Genomic DNA, 24,389 nt, shown 5'->3' with positions numbered 1-24,389 from the left:
TACAGTTAACGGTGAGGCGCACTGTTCCTAGTCAGCCGTGCCCTGTGTGAAAAACTGCTTGTGGTCTGTAGGAAAAGCTCCAGAATTCTCTGCAGCACACAAGGATGCTAGGGTAGAGGCTCCTCAGTAGGATAAATCTCTTTTTATATGGAAAGTAGGAAGTTTGAAGACCACTGAGCTAAAGCAAATAACACCACCTGAATGGGATTGTTTTGTCTGCTTCAGTTTGGTGCAAAATATGAGCTGCTTTGTTTGTATAAGGCTGGTGTGGGGTCTAGAGTTGTGAGTATAGTAAACTCAGTTAACTTGAATTTTAAAATGTACATTCCAGAATACTTTAATCAGGATGAAGTCTTAGCTCATCTTCACATCTGTTCCTCTTTTTCATCATAGATTCAAAATATGTCAGACATAAAGCAGTCCCTCTCAAGCTGTTTTGATTGGATAACAGCTGGTGAGGTGTGTTTCCTGGGTGTTGCTAAGGTAATAGTAATAATTATAATGCTAACAAATTCTTTGCAAGTATTCTAATTGGGCTAAGGTGAGTGGGAACATGCCCATTTCATTCCGGAACGTGGCACAGGTTTAACAAAAGTGGTGTTACCTGAAGGTAAAACCAACTACTTAATGAAGTCATGTTTTACATTAACGAGTTTACAGAACAAGCCCTCCGGTGAGTCTGGCCTTGGACTTACCCTGTAGGCGATTTTAATGTGGAAGATCAATAATTAAATCGTACTTTCTGTCCTCCTGCCACCCATCCCACTCCCTCTTGGCCTGCTGCCAGGGGCTTGGGCTGCTGTGTTCTGCAGAGATCCGCCCCTACGAATGGCTAAGAAGAAACTGCTAAGTGTCTCCCTGAACGGTACATGGGCTGGGCCCTCTTTTTTTGTTATTTGCAAGGTGAGTCAGACTGAAGGCAAGTTCTTTTATTCCTGTCTAGAGTGATTCAGGCAGAGGAGGTGATAAAAAGCACCTGAAACAAGAAACGGAGGCCCGGGTGGAATTGTCTTCAGCTGCACGTCCCGTCCCCCCCACAGCTTTGCCCCTTGATCTTGAGGCTTTTGCTTGGAAGAGTTGTACCTGAGCACTTTCTGGGCAACACAGCCCTCCGAACTTCCCTGGAATGCCTCAGCACTGGCTGGTGACTGTCGGCTGCCTTGCAATCACTCTCCTCCTCCCGTCAGCTGTTGGCATTCAAAGAAGAGAAGGTGAGGCAAACGAGCTTGAAATCTTTCCACTTTAGTTTGGGGAAGTGCGTTTCATTTTGCAGTCTTCTGTCTTTCCCTGACTCTTGTTTTGGTGTCAAGAGCCCCGTGGGCCAGCTGCTGAGCAACCCCTTGTTGTGTGAGAGAAGTAGCTAAGCTGAAGGCTCTTTCTCTTTATGAGCATGTGGAATGCCTTGGGAACTGGGCAGTAACGTTTTCAGCATGTGGACGATATGGAGGATGGGACCAGATCTTCATAATCTAAGCTTCCTCCCTTAGGTCTGGCCCGCGTTTCTCCTCCAAAATCTGCTACCGGTAGTTAGAGGTAGATGGTGAAGCACACACTGGGGTCGCCTAGCAACTGCAAGCTTGCTCATGTATTATCTGTATCCTGATTGGGTGTCTGGGCTGAGATATGGTCACACCCGGTAATCGGTCAGCGATGGGGACAAATGTCCTATCAGTCTAGTGGATAAGGCCACCATAGGTCTTTGAGTAAGAAGGTGACAAGTGGATGAATGCTGTTCCCCAGTAAACTTAGATCAGGCATCCCCAAACTGCGGCCCTCCAGATGTTTTGGCCTACAACTCCCATGATCCCTAGCTAACAGGACCAGTGGTCGGGGAAGATGGGAATTGTAGTCCAAAACATCTGGAGGGCCGAAGTTTGGGGATGCCTGATTTAGATTCATTCAGGGACTTTTGAAAATGCTGTCCTTAGTGTTTTACCTCAATCTTCAGATGGAATATACATTCAAATGAGACATGTTTATTCCAATACTTTTTATATGCTTCCTGGGGCAATGGGGAGGGGTTTTGGTTCAGTAGTAGATCATCTGCTTTGTGTACAGAAGAAACTGAGTTTCATTCCTTAGCATCTCCAGGTATGATTGAGAAGGTCTCCAGTCTAAAATCCTGAAAAGTGAAAAGAGCTAGATAAAGCAATGGTCTTACTCTATATAAGGCTGTTGTTGCAATGGAAGAAACTGAGGGTGGGGGGGTTGTCATTTTCTTAATAATTGTTTTACTAAATTGTTTTAGATCTTGAGCTAGAAACAGAAATTCAGCTTTCATAGTATATACAGTATATCATGCAAGTACGGTATATACGGTCCCTGTATGCCCTTGATCAACAGTGTTGGTGTTAATTCTTCACTTTTTATATTAGCAGGATGGTTTCTGTGATGTAATTCTCTCAGCTTTTCTACCAGTGTCTTCAAAATTAATTTTATGCATTTGACACTTTTCATAAACTCACTGTGGGCTAACATGTCAGAGTTTTTAACTTGGATTTAGTACCACTCATATGTTTGGCCACACATTTATATCAGTTTTACACCACTGTTCCTATGGCGGTGTCAAGGAATCCTGTGAATTGTAGTTTGAAGAGAATAATGAGAATTGTCTTATGAATCCCTAAACATTCATATATAGCAATGTAGAGAACAAGAATTAAGACAACTATAATTTGTTAGCTATAACAATTGTTTATAGACAAGGGGTGATTCCACACTAGATGTTTTAGTGTGGGACTGCCACGCTCTTTTCATTCACTTTCTATTTCATTCATTCATTTTATTTGTATACCAATTTTCAACACTCCGGGAAAGGCTTCAACAGGCCTGCTAAACCAGGTGAGAGTAGCCAATGGGTCTCAAACCCCCAGTGAGTTAGAGACTTCCCCTGCATGCAAAGACAGGCTCCGGTGGATTGAGTGGACAAGACTAATAGCGCGTCCAACAGTCAATAAGGTGGTTTCTGCATGTGCTGTGTAGAGGGAAGTGAGCAGATGGGGCCTATCCACCTGGGATGGTATCCCATCTAGGAGAAAGCAAACTCTGACCTTAAACCTCTGCTACTTTGTGGAATATTTTTGGGAGAAGAAACGGCTAAGGAGTAAACCCTACACAAATCTGGAGTGGAGTCCCTAAGATGGTTGGCTGGCACCTTGTACCCCTCCTTCCAGCAACTCTGCAGTCAAGCTGGTGCCAAACACATTGCTCTGCTTTCCTTTGGACCACATCAGTGAGGCTCAGAGGGGGTCTTGTCATCTGGGCAGCCCAAGACCTCCATACATACCACCTAGGCTTGCATCCTGGGGAAGTCACTTCAATGCTGGTAACCCAGAGGTTTGACGTCACCCCCAGAGGCACACTCCATTATCTCTTGAGATAGCCAGATGCTAAGAACATACACGGCACACACATGTGCAAATATACACACACATATCCATACGCAGCTGCCACAGGAAAAAAAATAGATCTCAAGGGAGAGGGAATTATAACCAACACTGAACTTGTAGAGCATGAGGAATCATAGATGCCAGTAGTGAACTTATTATCCCAAATGTAGATGTTTATCTAGCCGACATGGGACCATCCGTAATAAAGAGGGAAGTATCAGCCTTGGGGAAACCTCAAGGTTTGCAGAAGTGGAAAAAATATTTAGGGGAAAAACTAATATATTTAGCAATGGTAACGCGAGGAGGGACCAAAAAACATTCCAGTGAAGAGTGAACTTTCTCAGCGGTTACAGAACACTGGCTTCTTTTGTGTTCTGGAGTTGGAATGTTTGCAACTGGGAGGTCTAAGATGACCAATCTGGACAGGGTACACAGACCCTTCAAGTGTCCCTATTTTCCAGAGACAGTCCTGGATTTAGAGAAGCCATCCTAGTTTCTGATTTGGTCCTGGAATGTCCTGCTTTTTCTTAGGACATCACTATATTCATCACAGAAATGTTGGAGGGTATGGTAGGATGTCCCTGTTTTCATTGGATGGTATGGAGTTATGTAACCCCCAAGCCAACTATACAACCTTTAGAAGACACCTGAAGGCAGCCCTGTATAGTTTTATTATGTTTTTATATACATGTTGGAAGCTGCCAAGAGTGGCTGGGACACCCCAGTCAGATGAGCGGGGTAAAAATGACAAGGCATGGAATGTCCCTATTTTCATCAGAGAAATGTCGAAGGGAATGGGAGCAAGCTCTTGAACCAAGAGGCAGGGAAAACAGGTGTGAATGGGAAGGAGTGGGAAAGGGGACAGAATAAGGGGCTTAACGCTTAATATTATCTAAACCTGTTATGTATACTGTATTTAAATGTATTACACTTTGTTCAAAGCCCCTGGGATTGGGCAAGAGCCTTGGAGTCCAAGGTCGCTCTCAGCTGAATGATCAAGAAGGCCATTTTGAAGTAAGCAACACTTACTGCTTTCTAAAACAGTCCTCCCATCTCTTGGCATTAAACCATTAAGCCCAGAGCCCAACCTAACCACACTGCTGGCAGTCTGTGTGGAAGACAGGGCCAGTGAGTTTTGTTCTGGGCCTGCAGTCTGGACCTTCTACTACTTCCTCACATTGCATGGAAAATATCAAGGGGCGACCCATCCCTTTAAAAGCTCCAATATGTAGTTCTCTTCAAGAAATGAACATCTCTAGTAGCACTAGGAAAGAACCTTGAAATGACAGGAGTTACCTTTTCTTTCTGCCCACCCAACACAAACAAAGGAGCTTGTGACCACCTTCAAAGTGAGAGTCGCAGCGCAGCGCTTCTCCGAACCCCTGGTCCTGTGCCTTTCTCCGCCACCGCCCGCCTCACTCGAATATAAGCCGAGGGCGGCTTTTTCAGCACATTTTTGGTGCTGAAAAAGTAGGCTTATACTCAAGTATATATATGGTATGTTCCTTTACATCTTACTTCAGAAGGCTCTTTTCCTATAGTGGCGGAGGAGGCACGGCTGATCCCCTTCTTTTGCAGCTTGGCTGCAAGGCCTGAGAACAAAATGGTGCTCCCTCATTCCACATACAGAAGCCAACCATACCGGCAGTTGCATCTTACTTCAGTCTTAGTTCAACACTGGAGGCAGGGCAGTGTCAGCACCTGAGGGCAGAGGGCTGGCTGAGGAGGTGCAGGTCACATCCAGCTCTGTCCTCCAACACATTGCTGCTGACCTGTCCCCTCCTAGCACCTGTATCTTGTTTACCCTTTCAGGATCAAATTGGTCCCCAATTCTTCCTTTATGCAATTTCTCTCAAATCTATCAGTTTATGTTCACCTCATTCTGAGGTGGGGAGGGGAGTCTGTCACAGCAGAGGGAGACACCATGTCTCTTCACCAGCCTGACTCATCTCAGCCTCTCGGCCTCCCTTCTCTCCTGCTCCATCTTCCGAGTCTGAAATTCCCTCCGCCACAGACTCTTCTTGCTCACTAAGCCCTGTTACCCCTTCAGTTTCTGAAACCTCCCTGCCCCAGTCTTTCTTCTCTTTCTTCTCCATGTGACTGCTCATTGTTGTCCCACCACCATTCCCTGGGCTCTGAGCCTTCCTTCCCTTGGGGTCCCCAGCTGGTTCCTCTGTTGTCCAACCAGTCCTGGACCATATGTAAAGTTTTATTGTGAAAGCACTGAGAATCTCATTCAGAAAAGCCATGTGAAGAAACTTCACAGGCATCAGCACTGGGAAGAAGTGTGAAATTATCTTGTGGAAACACATGCAGTTACAGACACGCTTATCGTGATGTAATTGCCTCCAAAGAGGCTATTGACAGACACAAAGCGTTGAGAAAACAACAGCAGCAGCAGCAGAATCAAGGCAAGACTGGATGATGTAATCTGTAAGCAAGTTGAGCTATTGGCTACGAAAATTGCAATGCAGTGCTAATTATATGTGTTGGTCAATCTAATCAGCAGTCATTGCCATATTAGGCTTTTTTAAGTTAGGAAAAATAAATGTGCAAAGAGTGTCAAGTCTTTCTCCCACTGGGAGGGTAAACCTGTGTATGAATTTCACCACTCCAGAAGAAAAGTGAAGACTCACATGACTAAATGCTCTTTCACACAAAAGAATTCCTTCTACATAGGAAAATAACAAACGGTACTAGATAACTGTAAAGAAGCATTCAGTCATGGGATTCTCCACATCTGCAGGCTGAATTGGTGCAACCCTTTCCCCCCACAATATATTTACCACCACCTCAGTGAGAACTAAGATGCCGTGGCTTAAAGTGGTCTTTATATAAAATAGCAACTGAGACACATGAGAGTCAGTTAATTTAGATATGGCACAGAATTTAACAAAGCAAGCTTTGCTGTGGTTTAGCCTAACAGCTAAATTTACAAAATGGGGTTTGTGATTGGCTGGCAAATCAGAAAGCTGGTTTTGAGCTGGCATTGCAAACCACAATTTTCTTGTTTATGGCTTGTTGTGATGTCTGAATGGACTAATGCTGAACAGATTAATGTGTGATTAGTGCACTGCAAACCATCGTTTAGAATGCATTCTGTGAACTTAGTCAGTTTCTTTGTCTTTTGTAAATACCCACCTCGCTTAAACAGAAGGAAGACAAAGACCAGTGTTCCTTCTTGGTATTCGTTTAGATCAGGGGTCCCCAGACTTACCGGGCTTCGGACCGGTGCCCGCCGCGCCGACCGCACGGCGGGCTGGAGGGCAGGGGAGTGCGCGCACAGCGGGCCGGAGGGCGGGGGAGTGCGCGCCCGTGCGCATGCGCACACGCACACGGTCGGAAAAAAATTCGGCGATTTTTTGCCGATTTTGAAGATCGCTGTCGCGCCGCGCGCCGTAAGAGCGGGTGGTGGCAGCAGGCGGTGGGGGTCGTCGCGGGCCGGATTGGGAGGCCAATTGGGCCGCATCCGGCCCGGGGGCCGTAGTTTGGGGACCCTGGTTTAGATTCAGTTATCATTACTTTTGCCTTAGGCATAAGCCTTGAAGCCAAAGTTCACCTCTCCCCCCACCAAATAACCACCTAGAGAGCTGCAGCTGATATTGATGTGGGGAGGGGGAGTCTAGTTTAGATATTGATGTGGGGAGGGGGAGTCCCTCCTAAGGAGGGGAGAGAATCTCTGGTCCAGTCAGGGTGGAAGAATGAGGAGAAGTTTTCCCATTCTCACTTGCTGCCTTCCCAGTGAGAACTGTCTCACCTGTGCCAGTAATTGTTTAAGAAAACAATATGCATAGCCTGTTGGCATCTGTCTGTCTCAAGAGACAATGGAGTATGCCTCTGGGGGTGAAATCATACCACTGTGTTACCAGCACTGGTGACCTCTAGAGGTCCTGGGCCCCCCTGATGCGGTCCAAAGGAAAGCAGAGCAATAAATTTCACACCAGCTTGGCTGCAGGAGTTGCCAGAAGGAGGCATACAAGATGCCATCCAACTGACTTGGGGACTCCACTCCAGATTTGTGTAGGGTTTACTCCTTAGCCTTTTCTTCTCCCGAAAATATCCCGCAAAGCAGCAGTGGTTTAAGGTCAAAGTTTTCTTTCTCCCAGATGGGCTCCCTTCCCAGGTGGATGAGCCCCATCTACTCACTTCCCTCTACACAGCACATGCAGAAACCGCCTTCTTGACTGTTAGACCCATTGATCTCACCCTCCCAATCCACCGGAGCCTGTCTTTGCATGCAGGGCAAGTCTCTACTCACTGAAGGTTTGAGACCCACCAGCTCCTCTCACAAGGGGTCTCACCTCTGGTGGGATACATGTCATGCTCTTTCTGGGGTAGTTTACCCACCTATGGTCTCCAGCCTGCACTCAGCTCTCACTTGTGGCTCCTCACAGCTCTCAGCATGCAGCAGCCCTCACACTCCAGGAATACATAGCTACATGCTCCATAATTAAGGAAATGTCTAGTTTGGCCCTCAGTAACCTGTTTTAGGGACGCGGGTGGCACTGTGGGTTAAACCACTAAGCCTAGGGCTTGCCAATCAGAAGGTCGGTGGTTCGAATCCCAGCAACGGGGTGAGCTCCCGTTGCTTGGTTAGGTACTGCTCTGGCGGGAAGGTAAACGGCGTTTCTGTGTGCTGCTCTGGTTCGCCAGAAGCGGCTTTGTCACGCTGGCCACATGACCTGGAAGCTGTACGTCAGCTCCCTTGGCCAATAATGCGAGATGAGCACCGCAACCCCAGAGTCGGTCACGCCTGGACCTAATGGTCAGGGGTCCCTTTACCTTTACCTTTAACCTGTGTAAGGTAGACAGTTGTCTCAATCACCCACCACAGTTTTCAGTGTATGCCTAAAAAGGCAATGCCCGACTTGGGTTTAAGGTTTAAGAAGCTGCACCTCGTCTTCCTGTCCTCTGAGTCATTTTGAGACATGAGGACATGACTTTTTTTATTAAAAAAAATGTGGAGGAATGCACACCCAGAATTCCTTGCAGCAAGCTATTTGAGCCTGAGATACTGGGAAAGCAGGGAATGACCCACTTCTGCAGTAATGGGAGGGCTCCCACACAAGCTAACTTCAGGCGTAGCTAGATGGGGCATTGAGGGAGCCTGGGAAATCACATGGGCTGAGGCTCTGCCGGGGGGGGGGGGCTGATTAAATTCCAGGTGCCGCTGAGTGAGCGTTGAAGGGTATGAGATCAGCTCTACTTGGCTTGGCAGACCCAGGATCTGGAACCTCTCAGGTGCTTGGAATGCAAGTGTCGTGCCTGAACCTGATCGTATGTGTTGGCAGCCAAGCGGAGGATTAGCAGGAGCAGCTGTGGAGAGCAGCTCTTGGTGTTTCAGAGACTAACACTTGGTAGCAAAAGAAGTGTGCATGCACACAAAAGCTCATACCAATGACTCTAAGGTGCTACTGGAATGAAATTTTCTATTTTATTTTTATTTCGTTTAGACAGCAGACCAACACGGCTACCTACCTGTAACTAGAACTTGGTAGCAAAAGCGCTGTAACACCCATGATAATTCTGCAAACTTTGTAGGTGACGGAGATGTAATTCTTAAGTATATGGTTCTCTGTAGTATTCATTACAAAAAGGTTGGCTATGAAAATTTCCCTCTGCTTTCTTCTGGGCTTGTTGGTACTCTGCACACAAACATTGGGGGGGGGGGGAAAGCAACCTAAATCCTGTGCTTGGAAAACAGAAATTCAGTACTAAAAATAAACCACATTAATAAAATGTTGGTAGATTTGTTTATTTTGCAGCTCCTCCTCAAAATTCACCTTAACCCCTTAGGGCACAGCTACACTGCCAAGCTCTACTCGTTTATACTTGTTCATCTACCTTGGCTTCTCCCAAATAACTCTGGGAAATGTAGTTTGGCCCGTCTGCAGACTTCTAGCAGGCTTTGCAGCTCCACCTTTCCTGGTACGTTAACAGCCAGCCCAGGGAAGAGCTTGATGAAGGTGCAGGTTAAATACTTTGCTTTCTAATGGTTGCTTCTCTCTGGGTTTGCTGCTGTTTTGTTCCTGGGGTCCAGATGTGATTATAGAGGGTCCTGAGTGTAGGAAGAGAGATACGCTACATTCAACTCCATGAATTCTCTGAGGTCTAAAGATGGAATATCCATAGTGCCTGGGAGTCTCCCCTAGGGGAGCCATATTTTCCTTGTTACAGAGTCGGTCATGGGGCTCCCTCTCCTTTCTTAGATAAGTCCTGTCAATGGAAGAAACTGGGAAACAGGTTGCTTGTCATAGAAACAGAGAGGCTTTTGATATGGGATTGAGGGAACACCTTCCCTGTTGTTTCAGCATGAGAATCACACACACACACACACACACAATTCATGTTCTGTTTTATTTTAACCCAGATTGATTAGTTCATATAGATTACAGTATTTTAAAACGTAGTCCTGCTGCAACAGCTATGGAGAATGACCCCATCAGTCCACTGGTTGCAGACCTCATGGTGCAGCTGCTTCTGGTTTTTCCTTATAGCTACTTTCTCTTTCTGCTTCCAGGCAGGGTTGCCAGACTCAATAGAGGACAGGACTTCTGTGCCTTTAATTGCCCTGCTCTCTTTTGAGTCTGGAAACCTTAAGGAGAAACCAGCAGACCCTTTGCTTGGAAATTAAACAAAGGGTCTGCTGGTTTCTCTTTAAGGTTTCCAGACTCAAAAGAGAGCAGGGCAATTAAAGGCACAGAAGTCCTAGAATCATAGAATCATAGAGTTGGAAGAGACCACAAGGACCATCCAGTCCAACCCCCTGCCAAGCAGGAAACACCATCAAAGCATTCTTGACATATGGCTGTCAAGCCTCCGCTTAAAGACCTCCAAAGGAATAATAGAATCATAGAATCATATGATTCTATGATTCCTTTGGAGGTCTTTAAGCCACCACACTCCACCACACTCCTTGGTAGCAAATTCCACTGCCGAACAGCTCTTACTGTCAGGAAGTTCTTCCTAATGTTTAGGTGGAAGCTTCTTTCTTGAAGTTTGAATCCTGTCCTGTATTGAGTCTGGCAACCCTACGTCCTGGCCAAGACACTTTAAAGACTAACATATGTATTGGAGCAGAGTCCCCTTTGTAGGATGCAATGCCAACACTGCTTTTGGATACCAGCATCATCTTGCTATTTTTATTTTTAAATTTTATGATATGCTGTTATTGTAAAATATGTTATAGACATTTTTATGATAAACAAAATGTATAGGCAGAGATGGGAAGAGGGATTTGTTCTCTGGACAATGCTTCTTTGCTGATCTTGTTCATGACTCTAACTTTGAGTTACAAGTTGTTGGTTTTGTTCATGCATATGCTGTAAAGTGGGATTAATGATATTACTAATGAGAGTGACAAGAGTTTCCTGGTTCCATATTAATTCCTCACCTGTGTTTCTTTCCTTCCATCACTAATATTCTTGCTGTTTTAGCTCCCGTTTCATATTGGCTGAAAGGGAGTTGAATTGCTGGTGTTAAACTGAAAGGGCAATGGAGTAGAGTGAGAGAAATGAAGACTAAGAGAAGGCATGGCAGTGCCTTAAGCCCAACCTACTCCATTTGAAATAATCACAGGGCACAGTTCTTAGAGAATGGTAGAGTTGGAAAGGGATCCTGAGGGCCATCTAGTCCAACCCCCTGCAAGACAGGAATCTCAACCAAAGCATTCACATTAACTAAAGCATCTTGTTGAACTCTACCACTGTAGGTTGCAGTGGGAAGAGAATCAGCTTTTAAAAACCCAAATATAGAAAACTAGCATGCTGAGGAAACTGGCTTGTCAACATTGGAACCAATGGACCAGCCAGTTTTCTGGGATGAAGGAATCAGGCTAATGTTGCATGACTAGTCACTTCTACTTGCGTAGCTTGGATCTGAACTTACCAACAGGGTGGCCTTTAAATGTAGATCATCAAGTAAAAATAGTGAGCCAATTTCTGGAACTGCCACATGGGTTGTTGTTCTTGAATGGTGCTAACTATTCTCTATTTATTTATTTTTTACCTTTAATATAATTTTTATTAAAGTTTTCAATCATAAGATTCACAGCAAATACATTGGAAAAAATAAAAATAAAATAAAGATAAAACTTACATTCATTGTACTTTGCATTATTTCTTATATACCTTTCATACTTAATCTTAATGTACAATAGCTAATCAAGCTGTTAAGCTAATTTATTTTTGATAATTTGAAAGAAAAAGAAAAGAGTAGACATTGGAAATTAAAGAAATCATAGAGTGTAAAGAAAGAAAAAAGGAAATAGTTTAGAAAAGACAAGTAAGAGATATAGAAAAAAAGAAAGAAAAAATGATTAACAGCAAGATTCTTTAAATCGTAGAACACTTCCACCGCTTTCAGCACAGTAATTTTGTATTTTACTGTTTCTTTATTCTGTCTCATAATAATATACTATCTTGTACCCATAATAATTAATCTAATTTCCCCCTCTTGTGTTTCTTGTCCTGCAGGGTTACTCCAAACATAGCCATGTTTTATTTCCCAAGCCTATTTTCTTTAAGTAATCATTTAAGCATTCCCATTGTTTCTTAGTCTTGTCTTTCGGTTTTTGTCGTATTAAGTCTGTTAATTTAGCTGGCTAACTATTCTCTTTGCTTTCAGCCTGCCATTGCAATGGGAAATCCAGGCAGTGCATGTTCGACAAGGAGCTACTCAGACGAACAGGAAATGGATACCGGTGCCTCAACTGTGCCGAAAACACAGAGGGAAATAATTGTGAGCTGTGTAAGGGGGGCTTCTATCGCCAGGAACCTCAAGGACGTTGTGCACCCTGCAGCTGCAACCCCAAAGGTATACAGGGACTGAGGGGCAGGTGGGAAAGCCCCTCACCCCCAATCATGTGGGACTGCGGTGTATGTTGAGGTTCTGTTGTTGTTGTTGTTGTTTAGTCGTTTAGTCGTGCCCGACTCTTCGTGACCCCATAGACCAGAGCATGCCAGGCACTCCAGTTTGGTCAAACTCATGTTCGTAGCTTCAAGAACACTGTCCAACCACCTCGTCCTCTGTCATCCCCTTCTCCTTGTGCCCTCAATCTTTCCCAACATCAGGGTCTTTTCCAGGGAGTCTTCTCTTCTCATGAGGTGGTCAAAGTATTGGAGCCTCAGCTTCACGATCTGTCCTTCCAGTGAGCACTCAGGGCTGATTTCCTTCAGAATGGATAGGTTTGATCTTCTTGCAGTCCATGGGACTCTCAAAAGTCTCCTCCAGCACCATAATTCAAAAGCATCAATTCTTCGGCGATCAGCCTTCTTTATGGTCCAGCTCTCACTTCCATACATCACTACTGGGAAAACCATAGCTTTAACTATACAGACCTTTGTAGGCAAGGTGATGTCTCTGCTTTTTAAGATGCTGTCTAGGTTTGTCATTGCTTTTCTCCCGAGAAGCAGGCATCTTTTAATTTCGTGACTGCTGTCACCATCTGCAGTGATCAAGGAGCCCAAGAAAGTAAAATCTCTCACTGCCTCCATTTCTTCCCCTTCTATTTGCCAGGAGGTGATGGGACCAGTGGCCATGATCTTGGTTTTTTTGATGTTGAGCCTCAGACCATATTTTGCGCTCTCCTCTTTCACCCTCATTAAAAGGTTCTTTAATTCCTCCTCACTTTCTGCCATCAAGGTTGTGTCATCTGCATATCTGAGGTTGTTGATATTTCTTCCGGCAATCTTAATTCTGGTTTGGGATTCATCTACCGTAGTCCAGCCTTTCGCATGATGAATTCTGCATATAAGTTAAATAAGCAGGGAGACAATGTACAGCCTTGTCGTACTCCTTTCCCAATTTTGAACCAATCAGTTGTTCCATATCCAGTTCTAACTGTAGCTTCTTGTCCCACATAGAGATTTCTCAGGAGACAGATGAGGTGATCAGGCACTCCCATTTCTTTAAGAACTTGCCATAGTTTGCTGTGGTCGACACAGTCAAAGGCTTTGGCATAGTCAATGAAGCAGAAGTAGACGTTTTTCTGGAACTCTCTAGCTTTCTCCATAATCCAGCACATGTTTGCTATTTGGTCTCTGGTTCCTCTGCCCCTTCGAAATCCAGCTTGCACTTCTGGGAGTTCTCGGTCCACATACTGCCTAAGCCTGCCTTGTAGAATTATAAGCATAACCTTGCTAGCGTGTGAAATGAGCGCAATTGTGCGGTAGTTGGAGCATTCTTTGGCACTGCCCTTCTGTTGAGGTTCTAATGCTGCGTATCTCTGTCTACACTCAACCCAAATACGTTTGCAAAATAAGCCAGTTGTCACAAATGTTCTGGCACCCTTAAAGCCACTCACTACATGGAGAATTGTGGATCCAGTGCATACCATGAGTTGGGTTCCTCTGAATGAGATCAGGGAGAGGAGAAGCCAAAAGCAGCTGTTCTCCTCAACACAACCAAGGGGCGCTTCCAGACTGTTACTACTTTCAAGTGGGAGATCCGGCTTGCACAATCATAGTTGGCTGAGAAGTCTTGTGCAACAAACTGCTTGCCTGAAAGATTGGACTTTCTGCAATAAGGAAAGTGAAGGTGGAATCCACTGGGAAATGTAGAGTGACACTTGCTTTGCCATAACATCATCTAACCACCCTGCAAATAAGTGAAGATGAATGCTCAATACATTACCTGTTTGGAAGCATGCCAGGTCTGTAGGACTCCAAAAACTTGTTTTGTTTGTTATTGTGCTATGGGGACCCGAAGGTATGCCTCATCCCTGTGACTCCCCCCACCCTGTCCTGACCCATGAGCTATCCCACCCCCTCCTTCCCCACCCCGGCTCACCCCTGTGGTTGTCCCCATCCTGCCCCAACCCATGAGGTATGCCGCCCCCTCCTCCCCCCACCCCGGCTCATCCCTGTAATTGGCCCCACCCTGTCCTGACTCATGACCTATCCCACCCCTCCCCATTCCCCACCCAGGCGAGCCCCCACCTCCACTCAGCCCAGTCTGTAAAGCCGAGTCCAGATGCTGTGGAGAGGGAAGTTTTCCTAGGTGCAGTACCACTGTGGCCATCGCTAGAGGGTGCTGTTTTACAATCTCTCCTGGGCTCCCAGCATGCACTTTCATCTGAGTTGTGAGTTCTGGAACACGTGGTTTTTGGGGTTTTACCTGGCCCAGGTGCAACATCTGTCTATGCAAATGATATGGGGTAACTCACTTATTCGCATGCGACATTGTGTTTCCTTGGAATTGCTATAAACCTGATGAGAATCATAAATATTGACTCCATTGCTGTCTCTACTACTCCTTCTTCACAGGTTCTTTCAGTGTACAGTGTGATAACCAGGGACGGTGCCCCTGCAAACCTGGTGTGACAGGTGATAAATGCGACCGATGCCAGCACAATTTCCATTCCTTCTCAGAATCTGGCTGCAGAGCTGCTGGGCAAATACAGTAAGTGCTGTCGGGTCGGTGGAGCTGTTTGTTGCTGGCGAATGTGTTCCAATGAGGAGTGTGGAGCTTCATTTGAAAATGGTCTTTTAATTTTCTCAGGAATTGTGACTGTGATCCAGCTGGCAGCACGGGCCAGTGTGTTTCAGGACGTTGCATCTGCAAGGCAGCTGTTGAAGGGGAGCGATGTGGCAGGTGTGTGCACAAAGTTTGCGTGGCTAAATGTTTTTCATGGTGCTCAGAGTTGTCATGATCAAGGAATCCACTTGGTAGCTCAAGTTGCTCTTTCACTTAGCGTACAAACCCAACAGAAATGTACGTAGCTTTCTCTCTGATTCAGAAATGGAGGCTATGTGGATTGAGTTCAACGTGCAAGCATGGGATGTGGTATCTAGTGCCAGTATTTTGGATACTGAGAACTTCAGTTTCCACTGAGAAAGCAATGTGGCTTCTGTAATATTTGGAAATGTAGGTCTTTAGTTTCTGGTGGCCAGAACAGAGCTTCAGAAGCCAGGAAGGGGGTTTTCAGTCAATGCACAACTTTCAGCCTTAATCCTTGAAATACAGCTTTCAGCCTTCATCCTGCCTCTTCTGCCCACTTAACCCCAATCTCCATTCCATTCGTATTATTCCTTCCATTTCATTCTTGCCTTTTGCTGTGTGCTAGTTCAAACATTTTTTTATTTTTGCATTTGTATTAGTTGCTTTGGTGTGTATGGGGTGTTAAGGGAGGGTTAGTACCTTTGGTGGGGGATACGTCATGCTCCTTCTGGGATACTTGGTCCACCTTTGATTCCCAGCCTGCACTCACCTCTCACCTGTGGCTTCTAGAAGCTATCAGCATGCGACGGCAGTCACGCTCAGGAACAACTTTGACTGGCCAGCTAAAACAGGTGGGGGTAGGTTTGGTCCTGTTCATACCAAAACCACAGGCACTAGACATGCTGACCAAAGGGAAAGGTTAGTTGGTGGCAAACCCAGTCTAAGCCTATTACACGACCAGTGCAGTGCATGATGGGCTAGTAAAGCAGGCTGACTTTGCAATGTGGGCACTGCTATGTCATTAGTTGTGGTAGTGATGATGACTGGAATTTTCTGTGCTAATCTGTAAAGCACCATAGCATACCCTCCAACATTTCTTTTATGAAAATAGGCACGTCCCATTCCATAATGGTAAGGGTGACTCCCTACAGGGAGCCAGCCCCCACCATCCTAACGTCCACCTCGCCAAGCACAGTTAACAGCAGTGGGTCTGAAGCAGCCAGAGGGGGAGGAAGAGACTTGGAGGGGGAGAGAATTCAGAGCGAGGAACAATGGGAAAGCTCGGGGGGCAGAGAGATGCAGACAGGGGCTCAGGGATGTTGCAAAGCCAGGGCACCGACTGCTCAGGGAGGAGACTGAGAGGGCATTGCTCCTTCCGATGCAAGAGTTAAGGAGAGCGCCGTGATGCAGGTCAAGGGGGAGGCGTTTTGGGGTGCCCCGACTACTTTGCTGGCATAGGAACAGACGTACGCCATTGCTGGATTCTGATTTGGGATGAGAGGTCATGTTTTAAGCTGTCTCTACACTGTAAATAACTTAATAAACGTCTTTAAAGACAAACTGGACTCAAGCAGAGTTACTCTAGAGTAGCCACGACGACCCTCTGACAATAATGATAATTTTAATTTTAATATTTATACCCCACACATCTTATGGGTTTGCCACAGCCATTCTGGGCAGTTTTCAATATATATACTGTAAAAACATAATAAAACATTAAATGTACTTAATTGGTTCCAGGGTGCCATTCGCACCCCGAAAAGTACTTAACCCAAGCGGCGATAGCGCACGTGCATGAACCACCGATAGAGCGTTTTTGCGCATGCGTGAAGCACGCAGAACGCTTCTGCACATGTGCACACGGCGGAACCTGGAAGTAAACTGTCCGCAGAGTACTTAACCTGAAAGTACTCAACCTGAAGCGTACTTAACCCGAGGTATGACTGTACAGCAGGAGTCAGCAAACTTTTTCAGCAGCGGGCCGGTCTACTGTCCCTCAGACCTTGCCCCACAAATAACCCAGAGATGCATTTTAAATAAAAGGACACATTTTACCCATGTAAAAACATGCTGATTCCCAGACCGTCCACGGGCCGGATTTAGAAGGCGATTGGGCCGCATCTGGCCCCCGGGCCTTAGTTTGGGGACCCTGCTGTACAGGATTGCCTTTATGAAGCTTGGGGGTCGGATAATTCCATACCCTCCAACATTTCTCCAATGAAAATAGGGATGTCCTAAGGCAGTGATGGGCAACCTTTTGAGCTTGGTGTGTCAAAATTCGCCAAAAAACCGAGCAAAAAAAGCATAATTTCGTGATATTTATAGTTTAAATAACAAAAATGTATAATTTTAATATATAACTGTATTTAATAAACCAAAAACTAATTATTTAACCAAACCAAACCCCAAACCCCTTATTTATCACAAAGTGCCCAGAGTTGTTGAGCTTTCTGGGGGGGAGCTGCTGACCAAAGTTTTGGAGTTTTTTTTTGGGGGGGTGCCCCAAAGCTGCTGTGCTTTTGGGGGGGGGGAAGAGAACAGAAATAAATGACGAATAATATCTTCGCTGGAACTAACACGCAGCACCGACATAGTCTGCCAAAGCACCCAAAAAACCAGCACAGAACGGGTAAAAAAATGAACGCTGTTACACCCAATCATAGTCTGCCAAAGCGCCAGAAAAACCAGCAGAGAAAGGGTTAAAAAACCAATCTCTGGCTACCAGCAGCAACAACAACAAAGGATCCTGGTTTTAACAGTGGAGACAAGCTGTAGCGGAGACAAGCTGTAGGAGAAGTGGGAGAATAAAGGGGGGGGGACAACAACAGCGTGAATTGGCCGATGGGGCGCGTGCCAGCAGTGAGGGCTCTGCGTGTCACATCTGACACACGTGTCATAGGTTCGCCATCACTGTCCTACGGGAAAGCAGGACATTCCAGGATCAAATGAGAAACTAAGACAGCTTCTCTAAATCAGGGACATCCCTGGAAAATGGAGACACTTGAAGGGTCTGACATCGTGGTATCCCCTAATGTGCCACTGACAAGTTGCACTGAGATGAGCACATCACGGATCCACACCTTACATTAAAAAGCACATCCAGAACACATTTAAATCACATGACACCCCACAAAGAATCCCGTGAACTGCGGTTTGTTGCTGAGAATATAGTTCTGTTGGAGGGGGGGAACTATAGTTCCCAGGATGTGTTTGGGGAAGTAATGTACTTTAACAGTGTGGGTGGCGCTGTGGTCTAAACCACTGAGCCTCTTGGGCTTGCTGATCAGAAGGTCGGTGGTTCGAATCCCCGCGACGGCGTGAGCTCTTGTTGCTCTGTCCCAGCTTCTGCCCACCAGCAGTTTGAAAGTATGCCAGTGGAAGTAGATCAATAGGTACCACTGTGGCGGGAAGGTAAACAGCGTTTCTGTGTGCTCTGGTTTCCGTCATGGTGTTCCGTTGCGCCAGAAGTGGTTTAGTCATGCTGGCCACATGACCTGAATACCTGTCTGTGGACAAATGCCAGCTCCCTCAGCCTGAAAGCGAGATGAGTGCCACAACCCCATAGTCGCCTTTGACTGGATTTAACCATCCAGGGGTCCTTTACCTTTTTTACTTTAACTGTGTGTTTGATGTGCTTTAAATGAACAGTGTGGATCTACTCTCAAACCCACATTTTCACCAGATTATAGCACAGGATAGAATCCTGTTTCTGTACCTTTGTGTGTGTGGTGAGTGCCAGTCATTCTGTCATGAATTCATGACTTGAACAAGAATGGTAGCACAGGATTTGTGGTAATGGCTGACATGAGAACCATCAAGTTTTTATTCACAGGAGGATGCAGCTATCCTGTCACAGCAGATAAAGCAAAAGTATCAGGATTGGAAATTCAACATGTCAGCTTTCTGTGTGTGAATATGAATGCACAAGAAAATAATTGTGTGGTGTGTTAATTTATCTCTTGCACAGTTGCAAGCAGGGCTATTACAACCTAGATGCAGGAAACCCAGAGGGCTGTTCTCGATGCTTCTGTCATGGGCACTCAACAACATGTTCCAGTGCAGAAAATTATAGCATCCGTAAAATCACCTCTACCTTCGAGCAAGGTAAAAAACTTCACTGGGGTTTGCCTTTTCTCTTTTTCATGATCAATACACTTGGTGTTACACTGAACTCTGCTGCCATTTTAATTGCCAGTATTAGGCATAATAGAGTTTGCACTATAGAGACACAGGGAGTAGATTGATGCCTCCGCCTTTGTCCATGCAGCAACATTCATGGCTAGAGCTGTTGGAGAATTGTTTTCAGTCCTCCAATTACACATAATTGAATATGGTTCCCACCATTGAATTTGCTTTTCCTTTGCATTGAAATGAATGGTGTGTGTGTGATTATGACATTAATTACATTAAATTTATAACTTGTGCAACTTGCATAAATAATGACATAAATTATATTAACTCACAGTCAGTGAGATGAATACCATAGTCTTTGGCAGAAACTGATTGTGATGAAGAAAAGTCAAAATACAGTAGAAATCTCTGCCTTCTTACATCCTTATTCATGGCCAATGGTGACTTCCCATTTAATAATGGAGTGTGTGTGTGTGTGTGTGTGTGTGTGTGTGTGTGTGTGTGTGTGTGTGTCAGTGTCACTGTAGACTTAGCTCTTTGGCTGCAATAGATTAGAGCAGATCAGGTGAATTCTGTAAGAGCTTCTAGGTCAGGTTTGATGGTCTGAGGATCAGGGGGGTATTGCTCCTGCTACAGGTTCCATACCTGGTTATTTTTCCTTATTTGGCCCCACTCTGTCCCCATTCTGAGTAGAGACTCAAGCACTACTTTGGAACTCCAGTATGAGTGGGAATGTGTCTTGCAGGTGCCCATGCTGTTTTCTTTCCCCAGGTAAATTCAATATTTTCCCCAACCAAAACCTGGTTTACCAGTACCCAAGATCTCGCTAGACTAATGTTTCATGCTCCTCTCTCAATCTAGGCATAAACACCAGTTACAGACAGAGAGTTGGTGTGTATGTGTGTGTGTCCGCATGCAAGAGCATACATGAGCCTTGATCTCCTTCTCACACATTGTTGACAAAATAATGTCTAACTAGGCTCTTGGGAAGATTTTAAGAAAGAAAGGGATTGTTTGGTCCTGTTGCTTTGCTTCTCCGTTTAGCAAACCTCATCACCAGCAAACAAACTTCAGTCCAGTAATGGAGGCAGCTAATGTTTCCCTGCATCAATAGAAAATGTAAAATTGATCCCATATACCTACAAGATGGGGCAGGAAATGATAGCCTTGTGATAAAGGATATATTATGCATGTCACTCTCCAATTAAATGGTCATTCCTTCAGAAGGATCACATATATACAGTGCTTTTTCAGGGGGGATGCAGGGGTACGCATACCCCTAAACATTTTGTGAATCTGATGGCGGCTTCATTTCCTTTCCCAGTGATTTTCTTGAGTCCAAAAGAGAGTACCCCTAAACTTTTTTTTTAGAAAAAAAAGCACTGCACACATATATATGCCAAGGTACAAAGCAAAATTGCCTCAAGCAATTGGAAAGGATAGGACAGGAAACAAGGAAAAATAGGCAGCCACAACTTTGGTTGTGCTTCTGGCTTTTTAAGTGATGGAATTTGAACAATAAGATGCAGTTATGTGATTGCCTTTCTTAAGAATGGTGTGTGTGTTTGTGTGTGTGCACTTGCACACTTGCACACCCTGCCAGAAAGTGCTTCCACTTATGTTCTTTCTGAACCAGCAAAGCAGCTGGGAATGCCCATTGCAGGTGTAGAGTGCATGTCAGAAATGCCCCACCCCAAAAGTATTGCAGATAGAAAATGAGCATATTGGGGGGAAGGCTAGGTTGATTCCCCACCCCCACCCCAACATGCTAGTTTTCTATGTGTGGGTCAATATTCAAGTGCTCAGCACTCTCACCAGTAACTTGAAGTACTTGCTACAGTCCAGAAAGCTTTACCGCCTGATCTCAGGACGCAAGGGAGAGGAAGGCACGCTTGGCAAATCCACACCGTGAGCAACTCCCGCCTGGAAACCAATGTCCCATCACTGTGGAAGGACGTGTAGATCCAGAATTGGCCTCCACAGTCACTTACGGACCCATTGTTAAAACCGTGTTTATGGAAGACAACCTTACATGGCTACGAGTGATCGCCAAAGAAGAAGAAGAAGAAGACTGCCTGATTCTATTTACTGTAGAAATGGGTCCTGTGACCTCTTGTGATACAATGCTTTCCTAAGCATTTGACATCACTAGTCTGACATGAGCTTGGGGACATGGCTTATCCTTTCTTCGGACTGTGTAACATGAAAAGAGCTGTTTGTTGCTTCTTTCCTCCAGTCACGTTTCCTGAATCGTTGGGTATGGTTGGATTTCCAGCTCACTTTAATTAGCTGTGGGTTTCCTTGTATTCCAGGTGATGAAGGTTGGCAAGCTCAAGGAAATGGGTCTCCTTTGCAGCTCCAGTGGTCTTCACATTATAAAGAAGTTTATGTGGCAGCAAGAAGGCCAGATCCTATCTATTTCATGGCTCCAGGTGTGTGTTTCCGTGGTGAACAGGAGCAGTCACAAGGACAATTGAACTTCACAATTTATTTGCCAATACTATCAAATGTCTCACAAATTGACGCCTGTTGGTCTACTTGCATGCAGAAATCCTAGTACAGATTCTTGCTGGCTTGTAGACAACTCTAACACTCAAGTTATAACAGGAATTGCTCTTAATTCTGGAGAATTTCCTTCTGCCCTATTTTAAATGTGTGTTGAAAGTGTGCTTACAAGACTAGGTTGAATTTCCAGAAAACTTGGCATGGTTTTATGTCAACAGATCCATTCATTATATCCTACCCCCAACCACAAATCCTGAAATCCATGGCTGGAATGTCACTTTCCTCATGTCTAGAATCATGGAATCGTAGATGACCCAAGGGTCATCTAGTCCAACCCCCTGCAATGCAGGAATCTCAGCTAGAGCATCCCTAACAGATGGGCATCCAACCTCTGCTTAAAAACCTCCAAGGATGGAGAGGCTGGAGAGTCCATCACCTCTCGTGGGAATCCGTTACACTGCCAAACATCTCTTACTGTCAGAAAGTTTTTCCAAATGTTTAGTTGGAATCTCCTTTCTTGTACTTTGAAGCCATTGCCTCGAGTCCTGCCCTCCAGAGCAGGAGAAAACAAGCATTCTCCCTCTTCCATGTAACAGCCCTTAAGATATGGCTATCATATCTCCTCTCAGTCTCCTCTTTTCCAGGCTAAACATACCCAGCTCCTTCAAGCATTCATCGTAAGGCTTCATTTCCAGACCCTTGATCATCTTGGTCACCCTCCTCTGCCCATGTTCCAGCTTGTCAGCATCCTTCTTAAATTGTGGTGCCCAGAATTGGACACAGTATTCCAAGTGTGGTCTGACCAAGGCAGAATTGAGTGGTACCTTTACTTCCCTTGATCTGGACACTATACTTCTGTTGATGCAGCCTAGAATAACATTCACCTTTTTTGCTGCTGCATCACACAGTTGACTCATGTTAAGCTTGTGGTTCACCCCTAGACCCTTTTCAGATGTACTGCTAGTAAGCCAGGTGCCCCCCATCCTATATTTGTGCATCTGGTTCTTCTGCCTAAGTGCAGAGCCTGACATTTGTCCCTATGGAAATTCATTTTGTTAGCTTGCGCCCAGTTCTGCAGTCTGTTAAGGTCATTTTGAATTCTGATTCTGTCTTCTGTGTCATTAGCTACCCCTCCCAGTTTGGTGTCATCTGCAAATTTGATGAGAATATCTACAAGAAAACAATACCCGAAAAGATGTCTATAGTGTCCTTAAAAATGAGAAAGCAAAGATGACCTTCTCAGAACAGAAATAATAAATCTTCAAAATGCACCTAAGTGTGCACTGAATCATTTTGGTTGATATGAGCTACTTTGAAAGATTTTTATCTGATAAGTGGGATCCAAATTAAATAAATAAGCAAGGATTTAACCATGAAATTAGAGCCCACTGGCAGCCACATTTTTTTCATCCCCCCCCCCAGATATTTATAGGCTACCCATCTGAGTTCAACTCATGAATGACGGTTCACATAATATAGATTCAGTACACTATCTGCAATTCATAATATACAAACACGATATAATTCTACAATTCCCCCAAATTAGAAAACCAACATTAATTTTAAAAATCCACATGCAGTCCATGATATAAAGCAAACTTTTCATAGCAAAACAATTAAAGGAAACACATCTCAGCCTTCATAGTAGTCAGTCACATGAAATGCTCATGAAACATAGGTCTTCAAAGCTTTTGCAAGGAATTGGAGTGTGTTAGCCTTCTGGCAGTCAGATGAGAATGAGTTCCAGATCTGTGGGGCCACCATAGAAAAGGCCCTTTCACTTGTGTCATCCACAATGACCTTAGTTGAGAGCAAATTTTAAAGCACTCTGTTGTTAGTCTTCATGTTCAAGCAGGCTGGTATGAATGGAATTGGGGTTATAGGTATTGATGGGGGTCCTTTGAAAATTCTCCTTCCTGCTATACCTAAGGCTAGTCCTGTCAAATCAAGGTCACATTTGCATTACAGGTCACATTTGCATTTTACTTGCAAATGCCGTACTTTGAACTTGTGTTTCTTTTGTGTGTATTTTGTAGCCAGGTTCCTTGGGAACCATCAACTAAGTTACAGCCAGAAACTGTCTTTTGATTATCGCGTGAACCGACCTGGACGTCACCCTTCACAACATGACGTGATCTTGGAAGGAGCTGGTTTAAGAATCTCTGCCCCACTCATGCCTAATGGAAGGATGTTGCCTTGTAAAGCCAGCAGGACCTATACATTCAGGTAAAAGGCTTAGGACGCAAGGGAACACCCAAATGTACCCTGCAGTGCAACTCAAAGCAATGATAGACAGGTTTTCCTCAAAAGCAGCTTGCCCTCCGCTACGAATCTGCAACGTGCAACTTCTGGAGATTTGTGCATGCATCCTTAGATCATGCTCTCAGTTCACACAAAGTAGAGTTGAGGCCCTCAATTCCTAACCAGTGCCTTGCCTGACCTGAACTGAATGTGTAACTTGTACATGTCCCAGAGAAGTTGCCCACATCAATTCCTGGTCCATAAACCCACTTTATTTCTTTTTACGTTGTCTTCAATCACTTTTATTGTGATGGATTCACCTAATGAGCCCTCTTAGTGGAAGCCTTGCTTGCACAACAGTGCCTCTCCCCCTTGTGCCCCTGCATCCCCTGAAATTAGCTCAAGGGGTGGTCAGGAGAACCCCCAGAACAGCATTCTTCTGTCTGGCAAACTGGAATACTTGCGCAGACAGGATGGTTGGAAGAGTGTGATGTTGAATTCCAGCCATTGCTGCTCATGTTGCAACATGTTCCGATGGTAAAAAATATCATTAAGGAAACGCAAGTTGCACCCTAGGCACTGTTTGTGAAGACCTAAATGATGGATTTTGTATTTGTTTTTGATTTCACTGATTCTCAGAGTAAACTGAATTTTATGCTCCTTTCCACATTCTGTGCTTCCTTG

General features: G+C 44.9%; 1 protein-coding gene across 1 annotated transcript in view; it reads left to right on the top strand.

Annotated features, from left to right (window-relative positions):
* The first annotated feature begins 969 nt into the window (after positions 1 to 969).
* The window catches only part of LAMC2 (laminin subunit gamma 2), a 45,180-nt gene continuing 21,760 nt past the window's right edge, over positions 970 to 24,389 (top strand). Inside the window, exons 1-7 of the mRNA XM_035123663.3 lie at positions 970 to 1,211; positions 12,015 to 12,203; positions 14,654 to 14,789; positions 14,889 to 14,981; positions 18,796 to 18,932; positions 21,272 to 21,391; positions 23,501 to 23,690. Coding sequence (XP_034979554.3) covers positions 1,127 to 1,211; positions 12,015 to 12,203; positions 14,654 to 14,789; positions 14,889 to 14,981; positions 18,796 to 18,932; positions 21,272 to 21,391; positions 23,501 to 23,690 — 950 coding nt within the window. The 5' untranslated portion in view covers positions 970 to 1,126. The remainder of the gene's footprint in view (positions 1,212 to 12,014; positions 12,204 to 14,653; positions 14,790 to 14,888; positions 14,982 to 18,795; positions 18,933 to 21,271; positions 21,392 to 23,500; positions 23,691 to 24,389) is intronic.

Source organism: Zootoca vivipara, chromosome 7, assembly GCF_965207765.1.
Source record: "Zootoca vivipara chromosome 7, rZooViv2.hap1.1, whole genome shotgun sequence".
NCBI lineage: Eukaryota > Metazoa > Chordata > Lepidosauria > Squamata > Lacertidae > Zootoca > Zootoca vivipara.
This window is presented reverse-complemented; position numbering and strand designations above follow the sequence as displayed.